Here is a 26,810-nt window from a genome sequence, read left to right on the forward strand (position 1 = left end):
TCATAATGACAGGGATATGTTAGAAAGGGTCCTGAGAAGATTCACCAAGATAGTAACTAGTCTTTGGAATTTAAGTATATGAAGAGAGATTGAACTGAATTTATTAACATTAATACAAGTACAATAGCACAATACAGTATGAGATAAAATATATATAAGTAATTAACATATGTAATATAGTATGCCTTATCAATACACAGTACAAATGAGACAGAATACTAGAAAAAAAATTACAATATGGAATATACAATATAAGATAAACATTTATGATATGGAATGATAAAATATTCAAGATAGGATTTATGATAATAAATATAATTACATGTGTAACCAGGGTGAATGCAATACTGGTTACTAGAAAAATAAATAAGGATGTGGATAATTATAGTATATTTTTATTTATTTGTCTATATATCTGTGGTTATTAGATTATATAAATTCTAAAGCTATATATATTTATTTTTATGTATTTTTTAAATTTTGTTATATAATTATTTTTTTCATCTGCTAATAATTTTATTTTCTTCTTCTTCTCAAGCTTTCATGAAACATTAAAGTTCTTAGCTGTGGACTTCACAACCATGACAGTCTCAAGGATAAGGTGATTGGCCCTAATGCTTCCCAGTGTGTCCTATGTCTGTACGTAGGCTGTTCAATAAGTAATAAGACTAATTTTACTGTCGCGAAACCACTCATCACAATATTAATTTCTTTGGAATAAAGAAATGTTGCTGTCTGTATTAACAAAAGAGGTTGATAGATGACGTATATGGGCTAATATGCCAGAGTGTCACGTGACTAAATGCAAGCTTGTTTCAGCGTGCCTACGAGCGATTAAATTTTGTGTGCATTTGCAAAAATCGGCAACGGACAAGCTTAAGAAGTTGTCACATTCTTGTTCCAGTCTTTCTTTCCATTCTGTGCACACATCCACTCGATGCTGCATTTGCTCTGGTGTCAAGAGTTTGGGAATCCATCGGGTGCAAACACTTTCTTCAGGCCCAAATGAGTGAACAGTTCCCACAGAAATATTCAGGACAACATGCAGCTGGCGTACTGTAATTCTGCGGTCCTCCTTGATGATAATCACTGCTGTGTTGATCATTGTCTCTGTGATGGACGTTGAAGGTCTTCCCTCAAGTTCAAAATCTTCCACATTTTGTCTTCCTTCCTTAAAAGTTTTATGCCAGCGAAAAACACTTGCCCTCGACATTGCTTCATCGTGGAAAGCTTCGCGTATCATGTTAAAAATGTCCGATGGCGATTTTTGCAAATGCACACAAAATTTAATTGCATAACGCTGTTCCAAGGATGCTTCTATTTCGACGACTGGTCGAGTTTCGTAGGTGCGCCGAAACAAGCTTGTGTTTAGTCATGTGACACTCTGGCACATCAGCCCATATACGCCATCTATAAACCTCTTTTGTTAATACAGACAGCAACATTTCTTTATTCCAAAGAAATTAATATTCTGATGAGTGGTTTTGTGACAGTAAAATTTGTCTTATTACTTATTGAACAGCCCTTGTAGATGCGTGTGTTCACGGGGCCAGTTTGCCTGTTCTTGGGGATGAAAAACCCAAGTTTCCAGGTGAAGAAACCTCCTATCTCCGTATGAGACCACTTAACTCACCTTTAGTTGAAAGAGACCAATAAAGGTTCCTCATGTCTTGGATGGGAATCAAACCCATGTCTTTCCAACCAAAGGGCTTCATCTATGTTGAAAGTTTATTTTTCACTTGGTTAGAATATAATAAATTTAGTTTAATCCTTTATCCAAGTGTGAGCAAACAAAGTCTGCACCTGAAAGTATCTTCAGGACTGGGGTAAGGTAGTGCAACACCAAGACGACTTCTTGCAAAGGTGGAGCAAGCTACTAACACATCTCCTTGCAGATATGTCTAATGCTATGATTAAGGGAAGGGCCACTACCCAGACTAGTTTCGACCTTTATTGAGGTCTCTTCAGTGGGAGCCAGGCCCAAGTGGAGATACCAGCCAGAAGCATTAGCAAAGTCATCTCTCTCTACCTATAGGAGTTGCCAAATGGTGTGCCACCTTTTTAATAAATTACTCTGGATTTAGAGAAAGATGTTGAAAGTTTATTTTTCACTTGGTTAGAATATAATAAATTTAGTTTAATCCTTTATGTGTTTGCTCACACTTGGATAAGGGATTAAACTAAATTTATTATATTCTAACCAAGTGAAAAATAAACTTTCAACATCTTTCTCTAAATCCAGAGTAATTTATTAAAAAGGTGGCACACCATTTGGCAACTCCTATGGGTAGAGATGACTTTGCTAATGCTTCTGGCTGGTATCTCCACTTGGGCCTGGCTCCCACTGAAGAGACCTCAATAAAGGTCGAAACTAGTCTGGGTAGTGGCCCTTCCCTTAATGCATAACATTAGACATATCCGCAAGGAGATGTGTTATGCATTATGGGAGATACTGAGATAGGATGTTAGTAGCTTGCTCCACCTTTGCAAGGAGTCGTCCTGGTGTTGTACTACCTTACCCCAGTCCTGAAGATACCTTTAGGCGCAAACTTTGTTTGCTCACACTTGGATAAAGGATTAAACTAAATTTATTATATTGGACTTCATCTATACTGACTGAGCTACGGAGGCTCTAATAATTTTATTTTATGTGTGTGAAATATATTTCAATGTCATTTAATTTCATAATATAGTTTCTCAATATTTTTTAAATACATAATCTGCCTTTATATTGGCAGGTAATTTATTATAGCTGTTAGTGGCTGTGTGTTGAAAGAATTTGTGGACTATTTCTCTGCTGGTTTTGTGAACCTAATAACTTTCTCCCACAGTGCAGATTATAATCCACATTATACAGGGTGTTCGGGATAAATTTGACAGTTTCGTAAGGAAAAAGAAAATCTTCTTTGTATCTATTAAATTTAATGAATTGACAAAAAAACATTACAGGCAGAGTTAATTACAATACTATCAACAAGATTTACTCAAAATAACCACCATTAGCATCGATCACAGCTTCAATTCTGCTTCGGAACCTCGAACAAGCTGATACTACAGTCTCCCTGGGAAGGGCCGCAAAAACTGTTTTAATTTTATCCATTAACTGGGCTTTTGTATTACTGGAAGTGCGATTGGTGTCTTTTTCAACTGCGCCCCATACAAAATAATCCATGGGGTTAAGGTCTGGGGAGTTTGGAGGCCAAACATTTGGACTGGTGAAGTCGTAGAAATTTTCAGACAACCATTTTTGACTTTTCCCAGAGGTGTGGCAAGGGGCCGAATCCTGCTGCCATACATACGGCCTACCATTGGCTACCCTTGTTATCCAGGGCTTGACTACAGTTAGCAACTCCACGAACAAAGCCCGAATTCCAATGCCAGGGTTCTTCAACACCTGTTCCTGCAGATTTGCGAGGAATTCTGCTGTACGAACGCAATCAGATCGTCTGCTAGGGATCTTTCTTCTTGCTACATCCTCGTAGTCACCATTGCAAGTCTCTAGTTCATGCCTGATTGTTTTTACTGTATTCAGGGAGCATTGGGCAGCAGTCGTAATATCCTTATTTTGATGGCGGGCACGAATCATCATGATACAAGTTATTCTCTTCCATGATTCAGGTGGGTTCCAGCTATCCATCCTTTCTGACATCTTGTATATGAATGAAGAAGGGTCCAAACTTTTAAATGAAGAGAAGTGTGTGTTAATACATGTAACTTACGGAAAAATATAATTAATTATAAATATGTCAAATTTATCCCGAACACCCTGTATATGGGAAATTTAATAACATTGTTACTGATGTATATTAAACAGTAGTATAGGTAAAGTTTCTGTAATGAGATTTTTGGTGGAGTTTGATGCTGGAGAGGAAGTGAGCATTCTCTTATTGTTTTGTTATGGATTCGTATCAGAGGAAGCAAGTTATTGTAATAATCTTTACTTCAGCAAGCAATGCTCTACTGGAGTAAGGAATTTATCTGTGAATAGTATAAACATCTCAGGAATTCTATACTGACAAATTTTCTGTTGATGATGTATCTTATTTTATTTGCCAAATAAGAAACACGAGAATACCACTTCAAGTTGATGTCTATATACAGACCTAAGAATCTGACTGAATTTCCTTTTTTTTTTTTATTACCCCACAATGAGATACTTGTTTGCAATCATAATTTAAATTGTGCCATTTTATTGATAGATTGCAGTGTTTAGCTTATTTGTTAAGCTGAAGTACATATATTTTGCATTATCTAAATTTGTTTTGAGACTGTTGATATGAAACCATTTGTTTAATTTTGTCATATCCTGATTTATGTGGTCTTCTAATGCATCAATATGATAGTGAAATTGTATTTCACTGTTATGATTGCCGAAGTTAATAAATTGTTTTCTGTTAGCTAAATATGATTTAAACCAATTATTCACAATACCTCTGATACCATATCTATACATTTTCTGTAAAAGCAGATGATGATGGAATTGTAAGGGAGGAAATTTAATTTGCAAAGCCTCATGTATAGGAGGAGGGGTGCGGGGAATATGACTGAAACACATAAGTTGTTACAGGTTAATATGAAAGAAAGTTTTCATAGAATGAGAGAGAGAGAGAGAGAGGGTTAGAACAATAGGCCATCCCTGGAAACTGTATAAGGAGGATGTTAGAAAAGGAGTGAGGAGTAGGTCCTTTGCATGGAGAGTGGTTGGTGAGTGGAATGCAGTGCCTGAGTATGTTGTGAATGCAGACACACTGAATGAGTTTAAGGCACAGTTTGATGAGGTATGTCTGACAGTGTGTATCTCCTGAGATGACTCTCTGACTCCATGGAGGCGTGATGTTATTATAATTATTATTATTATTATCCTAAATGTAAAAGATGCATTATACAACATTGTTAATTCTTGAAGAAAATATGACTTTCGCTTTTACTTTCATTTTTAAAAATAATTTAAATGGGAAATTAAAATAATTAATTTTATATCTGAAAAATCTAATTCTTCTTACTGATTAAAAAGAAGTAAATATTAATTAAAAATCTCATTCATATTGCTTTACTTTTCAACATCTATGTCAATGATCTCCCCATCTTTCCAGGAACTAGAAATTTTATCTATGCTGATGATCTTGTCATAGCTACTCAATCAAAAAATTTCAAGTCCATTGAAACTACTCTATCACTTGCCATAAATGGTCTAACCACATATTATAGCAGCAATCAACTAAAACCAAACCCCTTGAAAACCCAGACTGGCTTTTTCCACCTTAACAATAAGGAAGCCAACAGAAAGCTAGGGATTTCTTGGGAAGGCTCTAATATAGAACATTCCTGGAACCCAATCTACCTCGGTGTGACTCTCAACCGCACCCTCTCATACAAAACACACATAGAAGAAATAAAAGCAAAAGTGAATGAATGCAAGAAACAATATAATAAGAAAGCTTACCTCCTCCAAATGGAGTGCAGGCCCTAGCACACTGAGATCTTCTGCCTTGGCCCTTTGCTATTCTTCTGCTGAATATGCCTGTTCAGTATGGTCCAGATCCTGCCATGCTGAAAAATTTGACCCAACTTTGAATGAAAGCTGCCACTTAATTACAGGATGCCTGAAACCAACACCACTAAAAGACCTATATGCTTTGGCTGGTATTGCACCCCCCCCCCCAATCCAAAGATCTGCATTCTCAGCTGACGAAAGAAGCAGACAAATGAATGGTGAACGTCACCCGCTATTTGGCCAGACCGCAGTGCCGCAAAGACTAAGATTCTGACATAGCTTCCTGGCAACTGTTGAACCACCTAAAAACCTCCCAGAGACAAGACTTCCAGAGACAAGACTTCAACAATGGCTTGCACAATATCCTGAAAATAATACTGATAATCCAACATCTGAATATCTCCTCCATGGTGCCCACTTGGACTGGAATACTTGAAAAAGCCTCAACAGACTTCAAATGACAGGATGCTGCAAACAAAACCTCATTAAATGGGGCTACCTCACTGGCCCAGATAATTGTGAGTGTGGGACAACCCAGTCCATGGAACACCTTCTTTCTTGTCCCTTTCTTCCATCACCCTGCACAAAAGAGGACCTTATATCCTGCACAGAAAGAGCAGTTGATTGTGCAAGATATTGGAAGAACATTTGACCATATTTATTGTATATAAGTTATGTATAGTTTCTTTTTTTTTTTCAATTTAATTATTATTCCCTGTATAATTCACCTACCAAATTTAAGCTGTTCTCTTTTGTAATATATCCTAATTTGTTTGTAAATAATGTTGTACCGCTTACTTACTACTGTACCACTTGTGTTTGTATACGAAATAAATAAATTGATATTGCTAGAAAATAAAATTAATTAACAGAAATAAAAAGCATACTTTAAAACATTTTAATGCATTTTAAGATTATTTTTCCCCCAATGCATTTTATTATATATAGATTCCAATTTGCACATAAACGCAACATTTAAAAACTTCACATAAGCACTACTTACCATAAAATCCACAGCACCTAAAAATATAAAACAAAAAATATAAGTTCCATTAGTCATCTAATAATGATACTCTTCTTAATAACAATACAGAAATAACATTTTAATCTCAACAAAAAAATAAAACATACAATTCAAGTAATAGTACTTTTTAACTAATTAAAAGTTAAGAATCACATTTAAATTAGACAAATAAAGAGAGATCATTATACAGATGTAAAAGACCAGCTATGAAAGACAGCAGTAGTGTAATGGCATTTCAAGATTATTTGAATGTTTCCAGCAATATAAAGAGAAACAGAAGGGTGTTGCCATTTTAAAGTACTGTTAACAGCAATGTCAACATATTATTATAATTATAAAAACATCTCCAATGCAATCCAAAGATCATCTCAAAAGATGATCTTTTGAGATGATCTTTATTATTCATTATTCATACAAATATCTATCATTATTATTTTTATTATTATTATTATCAGATTTCCTGAAGTTGAAAGACTCATTGTGGGAGGTCATTCTGTCAATAACTCAGCTCGTTATACCTTGACTTCAATGAATTCACCATCTTTGTACTAATTACACTCTAAGCAATATATTCCAATCACCAATCATTCTCCATGCAAAAAGCCTACCTACTCTTCACTTCTCTGCTCATACCCTCCTTATATAAGCTTCCTGGGACTACCTCTTGTTCTTCCCTTATATCCTCTAGTTCTACGAAAAACCTTTAATCTAATCTGGTAATAATCCCTTCCTAACTTATGTGTCTTAATCTTATTCTTCTACTCCTCTTATCTACTAGACTTGGCAAATTGCATTTCTTAAATCTGTCTTCATATTCAACATTCCAGAAACTAGAAGTCAATCAATCATCTCTGGACCCTTTCCCCATATCTCTTCAACCTCTTGAAACTCAGGTGACCATATCTGACTTCAGCAGTCCATATGCAGCCTAATCAAAGGCTAAATACAATGGAACTATAACATCCTGACTAGTTTAGTCAGTCAGCTTGGCATCATTGCCATAATCTGCTGTGTTGTTTTGAAAGTTTTGCAATATGTCCAGCCTGGAAAGCCAAGTGGTTAGCATATCTGTTCTCCAGTTAAAAGGCTGTGGGTTCGATTCCCATTGTGGGCAAGGATGTTTGTAATTTGTCTGTGAAAATACTAGTGGTGGTGTGGTGATGGCATTGGTGTAGATGATGATGGTAGTGGTGGTTCGGTGTAGTTGGCGTTGTTACGTCTGCTGACTTGCCCTGGCATTATTAGTTATTTTATTTACTTATCTTACTTATTCTCAGCTATTCCGTTGCCGACAAATTTATATTCTTTTAAGTAGACTGCACCAGCTGGCAACTGAATTCTGACACACAATATAAAACTATTGAAAAACAATGTAGGGATCAAGTGGTCTGCAGTTGTGGTCCCCCTTTCTTAGTTGCTAATGGATTCCCCTTCTAATTATGCATGGTCCGAAATTGTAACAAGTGGTAACTCAATTCTCAGAATAATGACAGACTCATGTGGTTTGAATTAAAGAAATACATTTATTTAGACAAATACATATATACACTTTTGTTAGAAATTCCAATTCTAAAGAGTCTGAACTCCCCCCCCCCCCCTTTAAGTTAATGTATCCAAAAGGTTTACTCTAAAATCTTATACTAGCAATCTCATACTCTTCTTAGTGTAACTATGCTCAGGCTCGGTTAATTCTTACAGAGTGCTCAGTTCCCATATATAGGAATAACACATATACATAGATACATTCTACAATCCTAGTATGGAGCATATCACATGTACTTCGTCTTGCAAAATTCACATGGGACAATATTCTCTCTTATGCTCAGGCTTTATCCTCCCCCAAAATTCAGTTAATATTCAAATTTAAGTTTAACACAATGATATAAATATTTCTTCCAACATAAACAGTCCGAAACCTTGGTTCCCAGCTCAGCTTAAGCTTAGGGTGTCACTTGTTCTTTAGACGTAGACAGAAATGTCCAAAAAGAAAACAGTTCTTTAGATACAAAATGTAAGTTGATTATATGGAGCTCCTTACCGTTCTGTTTCTTATACTCTCTTTGGTTATTATTCAATTTTAATACGAAAGCTTGCACCTTACTGTTCTTGCTTTTCTGGTAGTTATTGGGACTTCCTTAGTTAGACTTCCGGGTTTCCTCACCATATTTTTCTTATGGCGTCTGCGACATACTTCTATTCTTTTCGAAAGAGGTTCACCTCTTCGCTGATTTATACGTTGGCATGGCTAACCAACGGCTCTTTTCTGGAACTGTGGCCTCATTCCTCAGTTGTGGCTACGGTCAACACAGCACGTACAGCAATGGGAGAACGTGCTAGGTATGGCGGTAAGCTTCACAGCTATCCAGCGCTTGGATCAGGAACCAGGAACAGAAAATAAGAGAGCGATTGAATTACGTGCCGAAACCTATATAGCTAATGCGAGCGCCTTCTCTTGGTGACTACGTCATGCACATAGCGGCGGCCTATTGGTCACTGCAGCTCTGAACTGTTTTTGACATGGCTCAATACATATATCATCTTATATACATCTTTCAGCAATTATACATAATTTTCCTTTGTTAAATAATCCACAAACATTATCTATTTAAATTATGGGTTTCTCAAAATTCACTTAATATCTACTAGAAAAATGGTTAGACATAGTTCTGAATTACCAAGATGCACATTTTCTTCTGGAGGCATAAGCATGTCCATATCCATGATTTATAACGTTACCTTATGTTGGGTCGGAAATAGGATGACTTATTAAAAGTGAATCGGCACTTTTTCCGACAAAATAAAGGCCTCCCCTTTATCTAAAATTTTACTTTAACTAAGTTACAGAAAATTTCTGTTAACAACATCCCCTCCTTTCTAATTTTTACCTCCTTTCGTGGTAAAAATCTTTTTTATCCCTAATGAGTTGCACAGCTGTAGGATCACCTCGGCTGTAAAGTTGGTGCCCTGATCAGATAGTAGGGTCTGAGGTGTTCCGTATCTTGAAAAAATCATTTCAACCAGCATGTTTGCTACGGTTTTGGCCATCTGATCCTTCATGGCCACAGCCTCAGGGAACCTGGAAAACATGTCTATGACGACTAGGATGTACCTGTTCCCTTTTTGACGTGGTGGGGAGTGGTCACAATATATCCATGGCCATGGCCTGGAAAGGGCGTGAGGGGAGCGGGAACGGCTGAATAGGAGCCTTACCTGTGATTGGGGATTTCCTCTGACAGAGATTGCAAGAAAGGACGTATGCCTCCACATCTCATTCTTTTCCAGAGGTATCTATCTGTCACCCTCCTTAAAGTTCTATATATTCCCTGGTGCCCAGCTAATTTAGTATCATGGAATGTGTGCAGTACCCAAGGAATCATGGCTTCGGGCACTACTATCTTCTCTCTCCATCTCCCAGTGATGCCTTGTCTAGATATTAGGAGACCGTCACTATCAATGTGTATATTGTCACCGGTTCCCTTTTCCCGGCACCTGCCCTTTTCACATAATAATTTCTTATAAACTGGTCCCCATACCGGGTCGGCCTTCTGTGCCTGAATGATGTCAAATTTTTCCCAGGTCTGACATCGTTTCTCAGGTGCTTCCCCTCTCTGTGATTCCTGGATGACCGAGACCCGTTCGGTGGTTCCATTGATGTGGTTATGACTCCTCAGGCTGGGGTGTCAGTGACCGGGATAGGTAATCGGCTACTACTTTAGCCTTTCCGGGTATGTAGCTGACCTCCATTCTAAATTCCTGCATCTCCAAAGTCCAGCGCACGATTCTCTGATTTTTATCTTTCATGGATGACATGAAGGACAGAGGTTTGTGGTCGGATCTGAGGACGATGTCTTGCCCTAACAATAGGTGACGGAACTTCCTGAGGCTGTATACGATGGCCAAAGCTTCCCTCTCAATGACAGAGTAATTTTTTTTGGAAGGGGATAATTTCCTGCTAATGAACGCAACAGGTTTGAATGAATCCTGTTCCTTTTGCTCGAGTAGCACCGATAGTGTCTTTGGATGCATTGGCCGCAAGATAGAAGGTTTCCCCCTATTTTGGGTGAATGAGAACAGGGGCAGTAGTTAGTGCCTTGTTCAATGCATGGAACACTTCCCGTTGTTCTATCTTCCAGGCAAACTTGATTTCCCTCCTGGTCAGGTTTACTATGGGCCTCATTATCTCGGAGGCATTGGGGAATGAACTTTCGGTAAAAGTTTACCATCCCCATATACCGCCTAACCTGCCTGATTGTGGTGGGGGGCTTTACATCCAAAATGGCATTCACGTTGTTACATGAGGGTGCTATCCCATCCCCGGTGATCATGTGTCTGAGGTATTCCACCTTGTCAAGGAAGAAATCGCATTTCGAGCATTTTAGTGATAACCTGGCTTTGTCCAATCTATCTAGTACGTTTAGTAAGATTTCAGTGTGCTCTTTCATGGTGGTGGAATATACTAGTAGGTCGTCCTGGAAGCATAAAACGCCTTTGCCCAAAAGTCCCGCCAGTACACCATTCATGAGACACTGGAAGCCCATAGCCGAGTTTCGGGCCCTTAGGGAAGTCGACAAAGTTGGCACTTTTGCCACTTCATGGTGAAGGCGAAATATTGTCTGTCTTCCTTCCTGAGGGGGGGGGGGGGAATCTGGTAGTACCCGGAATTCAGGTCAAGTTTTGAGAAGACCTTTGCCCCTTCCAGGCTAAACATCAGCTCTTCTATAGTACACACTGGGAAATCAATGGGTTTCGTGACTTTGTTCACTTCTCTTAGATCAAGAACAAATCTCAGGTCACCATTTGTTTTCTCGACTAGTATGAATGGGCTGTTCCAACGGGATACTGACTTTTCAATCACACCTGCCTTCTCATATTCTTCTATGAGCTTTTCTAATTTGTTTGTGTGTTTGAGGGGGGTTGGATACTGTTTTATGTGTATGGGTGAGGTCGAGGTTATTTGTACAGCGTGCTCTACGGCATTAGTACAAGTAAGGGTGCTTATCCCTTCAGTGAAGACCCTGGGGTGCAATTTGTATGCTGTGTCAAAAAATTGTCTTATCTCTTCTATATTACGATTAGAGCTATGGTTGCTTATGGATCTGCTCATCAACCTCTCCTTCCAAGTGACCTGCTTCTCTTCAGATTCCCTAGTGGCTATCAAATTTGTCTCAAGTGACTTATTTTCGTGCGACGTTTTGAATGGGTTAGTTTTGGGGTGGTGGGTCTTTCCACAAAGAGATATTGACTGGGTCCCAAAGTTGCAGGCGAACTGGTTTATTTTTAGGAAGTCCAGTCCCAAAATGACTTGATTACTGGTGTCATCAGGTATCTCTGGGAGGATTATTACATCATGGGTAACATCAATAGGGAAGCAGGGGATGGATGACTTTGCACTTAATTTAGTGGAGGATTGCAGCTCGACTTTTGCTATTCCCATTATTTTGTGAGTTTTTTGGAGGGGAATGACAGTTTTGTTATGGAACATGTCAAGCTTTTTGTAGAGGTTGTGTGGGATGACGGATATGTGTGCCCCTGTGTCAAGGAGGAATTCACATTGTGTTCCCTCGATGTTACCCTGGACAAGGGTGAGGTTCCCCTCAAGGCTTGCTTCGGTTGTGTTGGTGCCCTGCATTTGGCAGTGTATGGTCTCATGATTCTTAAGTTTTGACCTTCAAAAGCTTCTTCCTTTCCACTGTACGTTTCTTCAGTTATCATTTCTCTGTATTTAGAGGATCGGGCAAGGGTTGCTATTATTTCTTCTCTCTCAATGGCGGCTGCGTAGCACTCTTCAAGGCTATTTATTCCCTTTTTGTATATGCTCTCTTGCAATTCAGGCAAGATACCTGTTCTGAATTGTTGTAAGGTGAGCCATTCAATGTGTTCTTTGTCGTGTGTGGAGGTTTTTATATCGTGGGCAAGTTTGGTTAATCTGTTGAAGAAATTAGTTACCCTCCCCCATTTTTGTGTAGGCATTTGAAAAATTTATTAATTGTTTGGTTAATTCCTCCCTTTTTGTTAAATTTTGATATTAAAGCATCCTTAAAGTCTTTAAATGTTAATGCTCTGTTTAGTGTTTGGTGGGAGTGCAACGCTTTCTTTGCTTTCCCCTCTAGTCCACTGCGGATCACTCCAATTTGCTACCCTTTTTAATCTTTCCATGTAGCTGAAGAAAGATTCTACATCATCATTACCTTCCCCTGAGAATCTGGGACATATTTGTTTAGGGTTCACGATTTTAAAAAACTCTGTGTAGCTCATTTCGGTTATATTAGGTAGGGACATACTTACCCTCTTAGATTAACACTTTATTCTTAAATCAAAATTTCATTACTATACTTTCAATTCTTAAAATGAGTTCTGTTTCTGAGATTGAGACCAACTTATTGTGCACATTAAATTTTTAAGCACATCCTGTCGACTGCTGCACCATTGTTACATCTGCTGACTTGCCCTGGCATTATTAGTTATTTTATTCACTTATCTTACTTATTCTCAGATATTCCGTTGCCGACAAATTTATATTCTTTTAAGTCGACTGCGCCAGCCAGCAACTGAATTCTGACACACAATATAAAACTACTGAAAAACAATATAGGGATCAAGTAGTCTGCAGTCGTGGTCCCCCTTTCTTAGTTGCTAATGGATTCCCCTTCTAATTATGCATGGTCTGAAATTTAACAAGTGGTAACTCAATTCTCAGAACAATGACAGACTCATGTGGTTTGAATTAAAGAAATACATTTATTTAGACAAATACATATATAGACTTTTGTTAGAAATTCCAATTCTAAAGCGTCTGAACTCCCCCCCCCCCCCTTTAATTTAATGTATCCAAAAGGTTTACTCTAAAATCTTATACTAGCAATCTCATACTCTTCTTAGTGTAACTACGTACGTTCAGGCTCGGTTAAGTCTTACAGAGTGCTCAGTTCCCATATATAGGAATAACACATATACATAGATACATTCTACAATCCTAGTATGGAGCATATCACATGTACTTCGTCTTGCAAAATTCACATGGGACAATATTCTCTCTTATGCTCAGGCTTTATCCTCCCCCAAAATTCAGTTAATATTCAAATTTAAGTTTAACACAATGATATAAATATTTCTTCCAACATAAACAGTCCGAAACCTTGGTTCCCAGCTCAGCTTAAGCTTAGGGTGTCACTTGTTCTTTAGACGTAGACAGAAATGTCCAAAAAGAAAACAGTTCTTTAGATACAAAATGTAAGTTGATTATATGGAGCTCCTTACTGTTCTGTTTCTTATACTCTCTTTGGTTATTATTCAATTTTAATACGAAAGCTTGCACCTTACCGTTCTTGCTTTTCTGGTAGTTATTGGGACTTCCTTAGTTAGACTTCCTTAATTAGACTTCCGGGTTTCCTCACCATATATTTCTTATGGCGTCTGCGACATACTTCTATTCTTTTTGAAAGAGGTTCACCTCTTTGCTGATTTTTACATTGGCATTGCTAACCAATGGCTCTTTTCTGGAACTCTGGCCTCATTCCTCAGTTGTGGCTACGGTCGATGTGGCACGTACAGCAATGGGAGAATGTGCTGGGTACGGCAGTAAGCTTCACAGCTATCCAGTGCTTGGATCAGGAACCAGGAATAGAAAATAAGAGAGCGATTGAATTATGCGCCGAAACCTATATAGCTAATGTGAGCACCCTCTCTTGGTGACTACGTCATGCACATAGCGGCGGCCGATTGGTCACCGCAGCTCTGAACTGTTTTTGAAATGGCTCAATACATATATCATCTTATATACATCTTTCAGCAATTATACATAATTTTCCTTTGTTAAATAATCCACAAACATTATCTATTTAAATTATGAGTTTCTCAAAATTCACTTAATATCTACTAGAAAAATGGTTAGACATAGTTCTGAATTACCAAGATGCACATTTTCTTCTGGAGGCATAAGCATGTCCATATCCATGATTTATAACATTACCTTATGTTGGGTCGGAAATAGGATGACTTATTAAAAGTGAATCGGCACTTTTTCAGACACAACAGCGTGGAGTGGTGGAGACAGAGAGTTGTACAGTAGGTGCCCTCCTTTGATGAGTCTTTGGATTTCTTAGAGGTGTCACATAATAATAATAATAATAATTTATCCACCATCACATCTAGATCCCTAATCTCCTCCACCTCCTTTAAGACATTCCCACCAGTTGCATACACTGCATCCCATCTTTGCTTCTTGAATTTTAAAACTTTATACTTTGCAGCATCGAACTAATGACACCAATCACTTTCCCTTTCATCCAGTCTATTAAAGTCCTCTTTTTTCTTTCTTTTTTTTTAAGACAACAAGCCTTTATAAACTAAGGAGAACTACAAGCTCATCTAGAGTAGGCTTTTACATAACACTCATGCCGATGGTGCGACTCGAACTCATGACTTGTTGGTTGGAGAGTGGGTGTGCTATCCACTCAGCCAATTAGGCTGGGTTTGCATCTGCTCTACATGTCATAGTTCTTCCTAACATCGCATCACCATTCAAGCCTTTTTCCAATATTATTAACATACAAGTTAAACAGCAATGACTCAAAACAGACACTTAGAGCACACCACTAGTGACTTTCCTCTTTTGTGATATTGCTCCCACATACACAGTTTACTGATACCTATTAGACAGCCAATCTCTAATCCAGCACACCAATCTACTATCTAATCTACTTCTTTTAGCAAACCCATGCTGTTCAAAAGTGAGTGCTGCTGTTGTCAACTCAGTTCTGAATCTTGGTCCTAACAGACCACTAAATGCAATGCTAGTCATACATATTGGCCTAAAATTCAAAGCCTTAGTCTTATAAAACCTCCCTTATGAAGCATAACAATTCTGCCTTCTTTCCAATCCTCTGGAATTTGGCACAATCTAAGACACGTTAAAAGGATACATTAGAGCTGTTATTAACTCTGGAACATTCCTCAAACATGCAATTTAAAGACAAAAATACGTGACACCTCCTGCGATGAGTCCTTGGACTCTTTGGAGGTGATACGTAATAATAATAATAATATCATCATCGAGCCCCACAGTCTTATTAACATCAAATTTACACAATTCCTCATATACTTGTTGATCACTCAACATCCATCCCTCTTCCTTCCCACTACACTGAAGCGTTGTATGATGTCATATTCATTAGGATGAAATACCATTATAATTTGCTTATTTAATATCTCAACTATACAATGGTTATCCTTCACAATGGTTATCATTCTATCGTTTTGAAACCAATATTATAGAATCTTCTGTAATCATTCTTTAATTTAGTGGCCACATACTGAAAGAATTCCCTGAGAATACTTTTTTTTTATTTTCATATAAGCTAATTGTTGCTCATCCTGCACTTTTGTTATCTCACCTGCTTTGTACTCTCACACATCTGATTATTACTATTCCTTCTGCTGCCACCATAATGCCTTCTACTTCCAGATTGCTTGCCTAACTTTTTCATTCATCCATTTCACACCTCTTGTATCTGACTCCTCCTCCTTTGGAATACATTCAGACATTACTTCTGCAAGATACTTTCTTGAGTAGGCGCCAAGCAGCACTGATCTCCTTCGTAGCCAGTTCCTCATTCTGTAATATCTGCAAACTGTATCCTGAGTTTAAAATGAAGATGCCAAGAAATTATATTCTTGGTTTAATCCTTTATCCAAGTGTAAGCAAACAAAATTTGTACCTCGAGTAATTTCAGGACAGGACAACTCATATATAGAATCCCATAATGCAAAGCATATATCCTTATGGACATAAATGCTATGCATTATGGGAAGGATCACTACCCAGACTGTATTGAGGTCTCATCAGTGGGAGCCAAACCCAGAAGTGATACCAAGGTTAAAGTAATGCAGAAGTCATATTTCCATATACAAGTAGCCAAAAGGTTTCACACCTTATTATTAAAATACTCTGGATTACAGATAGATGGTGGAAGTTTTTCCACTTGGTTATACTATCAATTAAAGATGCCAAGAAATTATATTCTTGGTTTAATCCTTTATCCAAGTGTAACAAACAAAGTTTGCACCTGAAGTAATTTCAGGACCAGTTTCGACCTCAATAAAGGTCAAAGCAGTCTGGGTAGTGACCCTTCCCATAATGCATAGCATTATACATGTCCATAAGGATATGTGCTTTGCATTATGAGATACTAAGGCATGTAATGTGACGTCATTAACTTCTATGTATGAGTTGTCCAGTACTGAAATTACTTCAGGTGCAAACTTTGTTTACTTGCACTTGGATTAAGGATTAAACCAAGAATATAATTTCTTGGCATTTTTAATTTATAGTATAACCAAGTGTTAAAATTTCCAACATATATCCTGAGTTTGTCATAATCACCAGCCATGCTGTTAAACATATATCCCTTTCTTACAGAAGTCTTCATATTGCTGGCCACTACAGAGGTAATTACTTCAGGATCACTGTCACCAACTGGAAGACAATTTGATACCTGATTTATAATCCGGCCTGGTTGGCCAAGTAGTTAGCGTATCCACTCTCCAGCCACAAGGCTGCAGATTCGAATCCCGCTGTGGGCATGATGTGATTGTCTGTGAAAATACTAGTGGTGGTAGGTGGCGTTGGCATAGATGGGGTTCATTGTAGTTGGTGAATTAAATGGCGGAGACAGAGAGTTGTAGAGCAGTTGCCCTCCATTGATGAGTATTTGGACTCCCTGGAGGTGTCACGTAATAGTAATAATAATAATAATAATAATGACATCCTCTGATGATCAAGTCCAAGATCCTTGATTTTCATTTGCCCCTGTTACATACTGGGTAGGGTAGTTGTCTCTCAGAAACTTAAAAAGTAAAGTTCATTCCCTTCATTCCAGATGCCATCTCTTCATTCCAATCTATATTACCGTAATTAAAATCACCCATAATGATCACTCATTTCTTATTTTTCCGACTAAGTTCTCTAAACATTTCCTTCTCACCCTCCACATTACCAGGTTTTTAGCAACTCCATTCAACTAAATATTTCATCTTAACTACCTCTTCCTTACAACATACATCCTCAAAACCACTGCAACTATTTGCCCCTTGCTTCTCCACCTTGAGTGGGCATAACTCCTCTGCTAACATTAACACACTCTATTCCTTTTGTACTCAGTATTCATGAAAAACTTTATATTCCTTCATCTCTATTCCTGCCTCTATTACTATTCCTAATAATAAGTAATTCATTAACAAAACACCCCCCATTCACCTCTGGTACATTAGTCTACTTATTCACCATTCTCCAAGCAAAAAAAAAAAAAAAATCTATCACACCCTTGCTTTTCAAACTCTTCATAAAACTTCCAAAGATGACACCTTATTCTTGTTATGTCTCTTCTTGTCATGTATTGATAAATTTCTTCTGCTTCAATTCCATAAAATCCCTTTAATACCATATATGTTTTTATCACCCTTTTTCTGCTTATCACTCAAATTTTGTAATCCACTGGTCTTAATCTATCATCCTGTCCTCACTATCTTGGTCACTCTCTCCTTGTCTGATCCTTTCTGCCACTTCATCTGCAGGAAACTCATTTGTTTCTTTGGGATGAATAAATAGTGAAGAGAAATCACCACACTTTCATGCAATACTTCCACTCACCAATCACTCTCCATGTAAAGAACCTGCTTCTCACTCCCATGCTCAAACCTTCTTTATACAGCTTCCAGAGATGTCCTCTAGTTCTGCATTTATCTCCTTCTATTCTACGGAAAACCTCCTCCGCATTAATCTGGTAATAACCCCTAACCAAATATATGTCTCAATCATATCCCTTCTCCTTCTATTCACAAGGCTCTGCAAGTTGCATTCTCTGAATCTCTCCTCATACCTAGCATTCCATAGACCTCACACTGACTTACTAAACCTTCTCTGGATCCTCTCTAATACATCCTCATCCCCCCCCCCCTTGAAACCAGGCAAACAAACTTACACACAATAGTTCGTATATGGCCTGTTCAAAGCCTTATACAACGGAACATTAACTTCTTTGCTTCTGCATGTCAACCTCCTTTTCATTGCTGCCATAATCCATTGTAAAGTTTTCTTGCAATTTCATCAAAGTGACCTCTAAACTTCAAGCCTTTGTCCACCATCACTTCCACATCTCTCTCTCTTTCATCTCTTTCACTTCCTTCAAAATTTCCCTATTAATTGTATATTCTACATCCCAACCTTGCCTACCAAACTTCCAGATCTTACACTTTGTAACATTAAATTAATAGCTTGACTCACCTGTCTACTCACATAGTCTATTGAGATCCTCCAGCAAGGCTACAACATCTGCTTTACTTTACATCATCAGCAAACAGCTGCATATCTCCATTTAAGCCGGTCCCAATGTAATTAACATATAAGTAAAGCAATAATGGTTTCCAAAACAGATCCCTGTGGCACTCCACTAGTGACCTTCTCTTTTGGGATACTACTCCATACACAACCAGCTGATACCTGAAAGCTAATCAACTAACTCACTGGTCTCTAATCTAATTTCATCTGTTTCAATTTAGCTACCAGCTAGTCATGTGGCAGTCTATCAAAGGCCTTAGAAAATCCCAAGCAGACCAATTTATACGAATGTCCCTTATCCAGTGAATTTGTCCCCTTGTTATAGCATGTAAGCAGATTGAAGTTCATTTGAATCATCAAGAAGAGAGTGAGCTCTATGTCCCAAGGTAGAAATTATTCCAAGTTTTTATTCCAAATTATTCCAAATATTTACTTGGAGGATTTTGAAGCCAAGGCTATCTCTTCCTTTGCTTTAACACCTAAAGTTTGGAAACGTTATGTGGATGTCATTTTCCTCATTTGAAACCATGGACATGATTCCCTAATGGATTTCCTGGAACATCTCAATAGTCGACATCCAAGTATAAAGTTCACAGCAGAGCTTGAAACTGATAGTTCCTTGCCTTTTCTAGATGTAAAACTGACCCGCTTTTCTGGTAAACTTAAAATTTTGATGTATAGAAAGCCTACACATACCAACAGATATCTTCAGAGTCAGTCCCATCACTTCCCTCCCCAAAAACTTGGAATAATTTCTACCTTGGGACATGTGATCACCTCATGATCACTCTCTCCCACCTGATAGTTAGAGACTTTCCAAAACCTTCACCTCAAGCCACACCGCATCAAAACTACTGCCACTTTTTTCCTCTTGTATCTCAGCCTGGAGTGGATACAACTGTCCTGCTATCATAGCAGCATCCACCCTCCCTTCTTGCCCTTCCTCATGAAAAACATCATACCCTTCCATTTCTATTCCTATCAAGATCAAGATAGATATCATTCTCATTCAACCATGTTTCACTTATTCCACCTATTTTTGGGTACGTAAACTCAATCAATGCAACAATTTCATCTTCCTTATTTCTGAAACTAATGGCCATAAATAAGCATAATAATTGATTTCTTGGTCTATAACCTATCCAGCTCCTCTGTGACTTCTCCACACTTGCTTCTGTCTGCTTACCCTTTGTCTCATATATTCCTCCCAGACTCAACTACCCTCAATGTATTCCTGGTAGCCCCATTCGTATGCTGATCATCCCCATACATGCATTCATTACTACTTTTTGGAATCTACTCTCCTTACACTGTGTCTCCTTGATCTCCTTGGCCATCCCATTTCCCTGTCCAACTTTCATTCCTGTTTTCGCATTCTCATCTCCATTCACAATAATATAGTTTTCACTCAGTGCACTCTCCTGCTCATTCATATAATTTCTGACTTCCGCTATTACCTTGTTTACATCATTCATTATACTTCCTTCCAGCAACAGCCTTTCCAGATGACTAACTCAAAAATCATTCAGATGCAATCTGTCAGTCTTATGCAGTTCCATTAATCCCTCAAACTCATCTCACACATTCACAAACTATGCTTCTTTCTCTTTATACATTTCTGGTGGCATTCTGTTCAAGATCTTTGTTCTTTTCTGCAACTCATCTTTGTGTATATATATATATAGGCTACTTTCTTCTACTATCTTTCATTTTATTCTTTTGCACTCTTCTGTTAACTGGTCAACACACCAACTACTCTTCCTACTTTGTCTTTCACTCTCCCTCCATAATCTGCTGATATTCATCCTCACATTTTCCCTATGCCTAATCAAATCATTTGTTCCAACCACTTAACTCCCTTGCATGCTTACTTTTCATATTCTGTGCCTCAATCACCATGTTCATCCACTCTTGGAAAACAAACCTTGTGCATCTATCACACCTTTTATAATAAGATCTCCATATAGTGCCTCTTGAGTCATTTGCAATTTTTTTTCTCCACTATCTTTCATTTTATTCTTGAGTACTCTTCCATTTGTATCCACCATACATCTAATTTAATTCTGTATACACCTCATCTCATTTCTCATCTTAATCATTTCATTCTTCAATTCATAATTTAAGCAATCGTTTCCACTACAAACATTGCAACATCAGTCAGACTTTTTTTCTGTTCTTGCAGTCATGTACTCTTTTTACTACACTAGTCAGGCTCACTTCGGCTTGTGCATTTATGCTTGCTTTTCCTTTTTCAATGATTTCCATTTTCACAAGCACATTCTCTATCCTCATAATCTCATGTTCACTCTTCTGCCTATCACTGACTTTTGCCTTTTGTCTGGTATTCTTCACTTCCTGTTCCTGACTTTCATTCAAATCACTGCAGCACAGTAATATATGACACTTTATGCAGATCCTCACTCTATCTCACTTCTCTTGTTTAATCTCCTAACAAAGACATCTGCCACATTCACCCATGCATACATATTACACTCCCAACAACCATCTTAGTAAAATCCACACTGCTCAACACTTGATTTTTGTGCCTGGTTGTTCTAGTTCTTATCACCATTTTTGCCTTTGTTAATTATTAACTTGTACACAAAATTTTTTACAAACCTATTAACAACCTCGGTAATTAATATGCATTCATTCTCAGTATCACAAATTAAATAAATTTTCCGTGAAATGCATATAATTCTTCAAAAATATTCTAAGAAACAAAACTTATGTTTGCTCCAGTGGTTCTATCAACTTTTGTTGCACTGGTTGAAAAGTTTTATTTGTTCTATAGGTTTCAGAATATGTCTGATATTTCGAGTATCAATGTTCCTGCCTATTTTTATAGTCTGTCTTTCTACTGCTGATTTTCATGTTACAGTAGTTATTCAATTTAGAGAAGGAGTCCTGTATACTCAGACTTGCATTGAGTGTGTGTGTGTGTGTGTGTGTGTGTGTGTGTGTATATATATATATATATATATATCATCAGCATAAATTAGAGCTAAGATTAATATCACTATAGTTTCAGTATGAGGTTTAATGCCACTTTCCTTCATAATGTGATCCATTTAGATGATGAATAGCAATGGGGAGTATGCACTCTTGTTCTACACTTGATTTTACATCAATCCATCTTTGTGTACTTCCTTCAATTTCAACTGCTGTCAAATTTTATGCATTGATTGATATAATATTCTGTTTCCACTATACAGTCATAGCATTTTGAACAGTTTTTCTCTTGGCACCTTGTCATAAGTCTTTTCCAGATCTATAAAACTTAAACACACATCCTTGTTATATTTCCATGATTTCTCAGCTATCTTACCTGAAACACTCAGTAGAGAAAATCCTCTGTAACTGCCACATTCAGTTTTATTTTTTCTCTTTATAGATGGATTATACTATGATAGCTCTACTTCAATTATGCAGACTTTCAAACTAGACCTTCTGAATTATGCAGTGTAACCGCTGTAAAACACCCTTATGCCTCTATTTAAGCATTTCTGGTCGAATATCATCCACTCCAATTGTCTTTCCACATTTCAGGTTTTTACTAATATGCCCTCTGAATATTTTCTTCCACTGTTCTGTCATTTCTGTTTCATTTAACAATCTCTTAGGAACTACTCCAGACATCTGGAATACAGAATGTTTTATACGAGAATAAATTTGAAGACTTATAATAAATTAAAAAGTCTGATCAACAGAGGAGAAGAGATGTGAGAGAAAACATACAACTTACTGAGAGGATTTTATTTGCACAGCTTAGACTTATCCTAGGGATATTTTTCAATTCATAGTTAGGGTAAGGGCAAACAAGATATCATCTGGAAGATGAGTAAGAGTGCATTCAACAAGTGTGTGTGGGGAGGGAGGGGGGGGATAGTTTTTCTCATTGTGTATGGTGAACAAGTTGAATGCATTACCAGTGGGAAATGTGAGTGCTTCCTCAGTAGATATGTTCAAGATTCAATTTGCATGTTTCAGTGTGTGAGTTAGAGAGAATTGGCCTTCCTGCAATATTAATAATAATCTTTTCACAAATATATCCACATAAACATAAATCTTTCCTAGAATATCTAGCAGGGAAATTCTACTGTATAATGGCCTGATAATATCATGTGAATTTTAGATGATGAGAACCTATGAAAACAGTCTAAAGATGACTGACCAAAGTAATGCCAGGCTTCTAGAATGTTGGTTGGAAGAGGACTGAAAGAACGTAATCTACAATGCATAGGAAATAACAGCAAGAAAGGTTATATGATAGAGTGAATTTGATGACAGAGAACTGCTGCATACCAATGAATCTGATCAATAACGCTAAGGAAGGTACAGTAGAGTTGCCAAGGAAGAAAGTGGTAGCAAGATGGCCTTATGCAGAAACGTGGCTTGGAAGGTTATATGACATTCTTAAGCAGCAGAGTGGAGACTGGGAAGAGCAATGATGAATATAGGTCTAGTGGAAATATTAAAAATACACTGCTCTTTCTATATACAAGTGCCAGCAGTATCAAGAATAGAGAGGATGAGTTTAGGATCTTGAGACTAGATTCAGTCAGTTTAAAGAGTAATGTTATCAGTAAAATATTATTACTTATTTATTTATTTTTAATGTGACACCTTCATGGAGTCCAAAGACTCATTGAGGCAAAGCAAAATAGTGAGTGAAAAAAATACTTATCAATTTTTATTATATCAATCTTAAAACAAACAGAAATATTTAAAGTACGAGATATGAAACAATGAAAATGAAACTCGATGAAAAATTATTATCACGTAAAAACAAAGTAATATAGTTTATGCATCACAATATGTGTGTCTCTCTGCTTAATGTGACTTTTGTGATTGTTTTCCTTTGCCAAATTATCTACATCCACTTTATAACCTAAGGTGAAATGTTCATCAGTCAGTTGAGAAGAAAATTTATTTATTTTTCTAAAACTCATGGCAAAAAATTCTTGTTCGCATATGTATGTGCCTCCAAATGTTACTATCATCTTCTTTGCAAAAATGATTAAACCTTCAAATTTTTTTGTAAGCATCGATAAAATTTTTGGATCTTTTATAACGAAAATGCGTTCTTTAATGTTTCATTGTGTTGTAATTCCAAAACTTTCGTCTACAGTCGGTTTGTTACGTCATCAATGTCCACATTAAAGGGGTGCAAAAATAATCGCATTTCGATGCTATTTTTATGAAACCCACAAATCTTATTGAAAATTCTGTTTGTAAATCCCAACAAAAGTTTCCTTTTGTGTTTGCCATCCAGCTGTAGATGCAGATTTGCAACATATATAATGATGTAGATTTTCTTCCATCATATATTTCTTCAACAGACATTGCCTTCAAAAGCTTTTATGTCAGTGAACAGTTCTGCTAATAATTTACTTTGGCCCTGCAGGGTCAAATTAAGTTCGTTATGGTAGTTATGTCTACCATAAATGCAAGAGACATAATCCATTTTTATCTGATAGTTATGGGACAGTATTTTCGTGTTCTGTCATGAAAATATCTATTGCTTCACATAAAGTAAAAATTCTTTAATTAAAAAATCAACCATCCAACAGTTGAGTAGTAGATAACGCCCTCTTGAATGTCCATAAAGTCTTTTCTTGATGATAAAATTTTACAGGCCACATGCCATGTAAGTATGGTCAACCTTTTATGGGCCACCGCTTGCCGACCCCTGCACTACATAATTAACCCATGCCATTCACCCTCTATCAGTACACTACAGAATCTGTCATCTACACCTCACTAACAGTATTTCTGTCTATTAATTGTGTTGTTCTCTGGGTGATTTGCCTATATGTTGGATGAAAAACTTGAGTTTCCAGGAGGTGACTTTAACTCATTTTCAATTGAAAAAAGTCCATATAAAGATTCCTCTTGTCATGACAAGAATCCAACTCAGGTCTTTTCAAATCAAAGGATGCATTGTCTCATCATTCTACCAACTGTGTGTTCCTGACATGTATGAGTGTGAAGCAGACAGCACAAGATATTTAGTTAGGTTTTGCTATAGGCCAAGGAAGATGATAAGAATAACGAGTAGGAAATGTTTTAGGCAAAGTGTTTAGCAAATGTGAAGCAGATGATCATAATGGGAGATTTTAAATACAGCAACATAGGCTGCTTAGAGAGAGAAAATAGCATATGGAAGTATGGGAACTCAGTCTGTAACTCAAGGGACAATTATCTTAGCCAGAATTCATTAACAATATGGTTGCAACCTAAGCAGATTCATTAAAGATAAGCTGTCATCTTTGTCTCTCCCAACTGTAGGTGAAGTGATCATGTACATGGGGGATTATTAGACTCGAAAAAGAAATTGATGTGTAAGTACTAAGTTGGTGATTATATTAGACTTAGAAACCAATTTCGATCTTATACCAAGTGAGAAAAATAAAGCAATTTGGGTTGAAATATGACTAGGAAATCACAGATAAAAAAGTGGACATGAAGTCACTTAAAGATCAAAGCTGATAACTGGGAAGCAACTTCCACTTAGCATGTAAGGAATGTAGAGAACCACCCAGAACTTCTGATCCAATGTCCAATTCTCACCTTCTCATAGTGTGCCTTATAAGTAGGAAGGCAGCACTTGAATACTGAACAAATGAGGATAGGCTGGCAATTTAGATCACAGCCCATCAAACCTGTTTTCTGTACTGGTTTAAACTACAAACAAATATAATGGTACAACATGATAAAATTTTATTCTGGCTGGGACATCGACATGCTAAGGATGTTGCTGATTTTGATAGGGAACCAGGATGACAAATGAAAAATCAGTTACTGGAAGAACTCCCAACTCAACAAACTTTGAAAGACTCCATGAACATTAGAAGTATCAACAGAAAATAGGTGTTTTTGTTTTTGCCACCATAACTGTTATTACCAAGAAGAAGAAGAAGAAAATTAAACATATGCCACTCTTCTGAATAATAAGATGGTATATTTGGATAACAGTGATTACAAAAAAGACATAGCAATAGTATTAATATTATTTTCTCAGGAATTGCCATGGAGTCAGATGGTCATCATGGGAAGTTGTACTAACCATTATATTTATCATACTTCTCCTTGAACTTATTCATCGATGAAGTGGTACAACTGCCTCTGGCAACCCATTCACTACCTTCCCAGAAAAAGAAAAAGACAATTTTTGCAAGTAGAGTAATGAGGACAAATTTCAAAATGGGAAATCAAACAGATTTATTTGTGTGCACAGTCCCACAAAAGGTTCTGGCAGTGAAGAAAGAGAGAATTTTTTTTTCTCATTAGAAAAGGAAGATAACATAAAGGAAAAGGAGGCTGGTGTTAGATACATGGCAGTAGAGTAGAAAATCAAATCGAAACTAATGTTTGGGGAAAATTTGGAGAAAAAAGCAGAGCTTATAATAATGGTAAGTACTTGCTGAATTTCTGTTTATGATATGGATTAGTCATTACTAACACCATTTCCCAACATACAGATGTGCTTAAATTAACAAGGACAGAATACAAAAGTAATGAGAAAATAGGAGTGATCAGCCTTTAGTTTTGAGCAACAGAAAAATGAGTATTACTTTGAAAATATACAAAAATTGCAAGAAAATAAACATATATTATTTGTTTATTCTATTGCACACAAGAAATTATTATCATTACTATTAAGACCTCCAGGGAATCAACGCTTCATTGAGGGAGGGCACATATTAACCACACCAGTTGTCATACCTTTCTTGAATTCATTCACACTACCTGCACTCACAACCACCAAAGGCAATCCATTCTAATCATGCCACTCTAAGAAAAAAAATAGCTCTCACCAGAAGTGTGTGTGGGGGGGGGGGGGGGGATTCTTCCTTCATTCTCAACTTCTATGGATATCCTCTTGTTCACTCCCCACATTCCATAAAATGAAAAATTCCATCCACTGGCATATGACCCTTTCCAAGTTAAATTAA

The 26,810-nt window shown here is 37.2% G+C and overlaps 1 protein-coding gene across 1 annotated transcript in view; it reads right to left on the minus strand.

Annotated features, from left to right (window-relative positions):
• The window catches only part of Hdc (histidine decarboxylase), a gene marked incomplete at its 5' end in the record, with an annotated part of 294,140 nt that overhangs the window by 102,297 nt on the left and 165,033 nt on the right, over positions 1 to 26,810 (minus strand). The window contains one exon of the mRNA XM_090413242.1: positions 6,498 to 6,514. Within this exon, the coding sequence (XP_090269368.1) occupies positions 6,498 to 6,514 (17 nt within the window). The remainder of the gene's footprint in view (positions 1 to 6,497; positions 6,515 to 26,810) is intronic.

The sequence above is a fragment of the Typopeltis vanoorti genome, chromosome 23 (assembly GCF_054136105.1).
Source record: "Typopeltis vanoorti isolate ZY-2024b chromosome 23, IOZ_Tvanoo_1.0, whole genome shotgun sequence".
NCBI classification, from domain to species: Eukaryota; Metazoa; Arthropoda; class Arachnida; order Uropygi; family Thelyphonidae; genus Typopeltis; species Typopeltis vanoorti.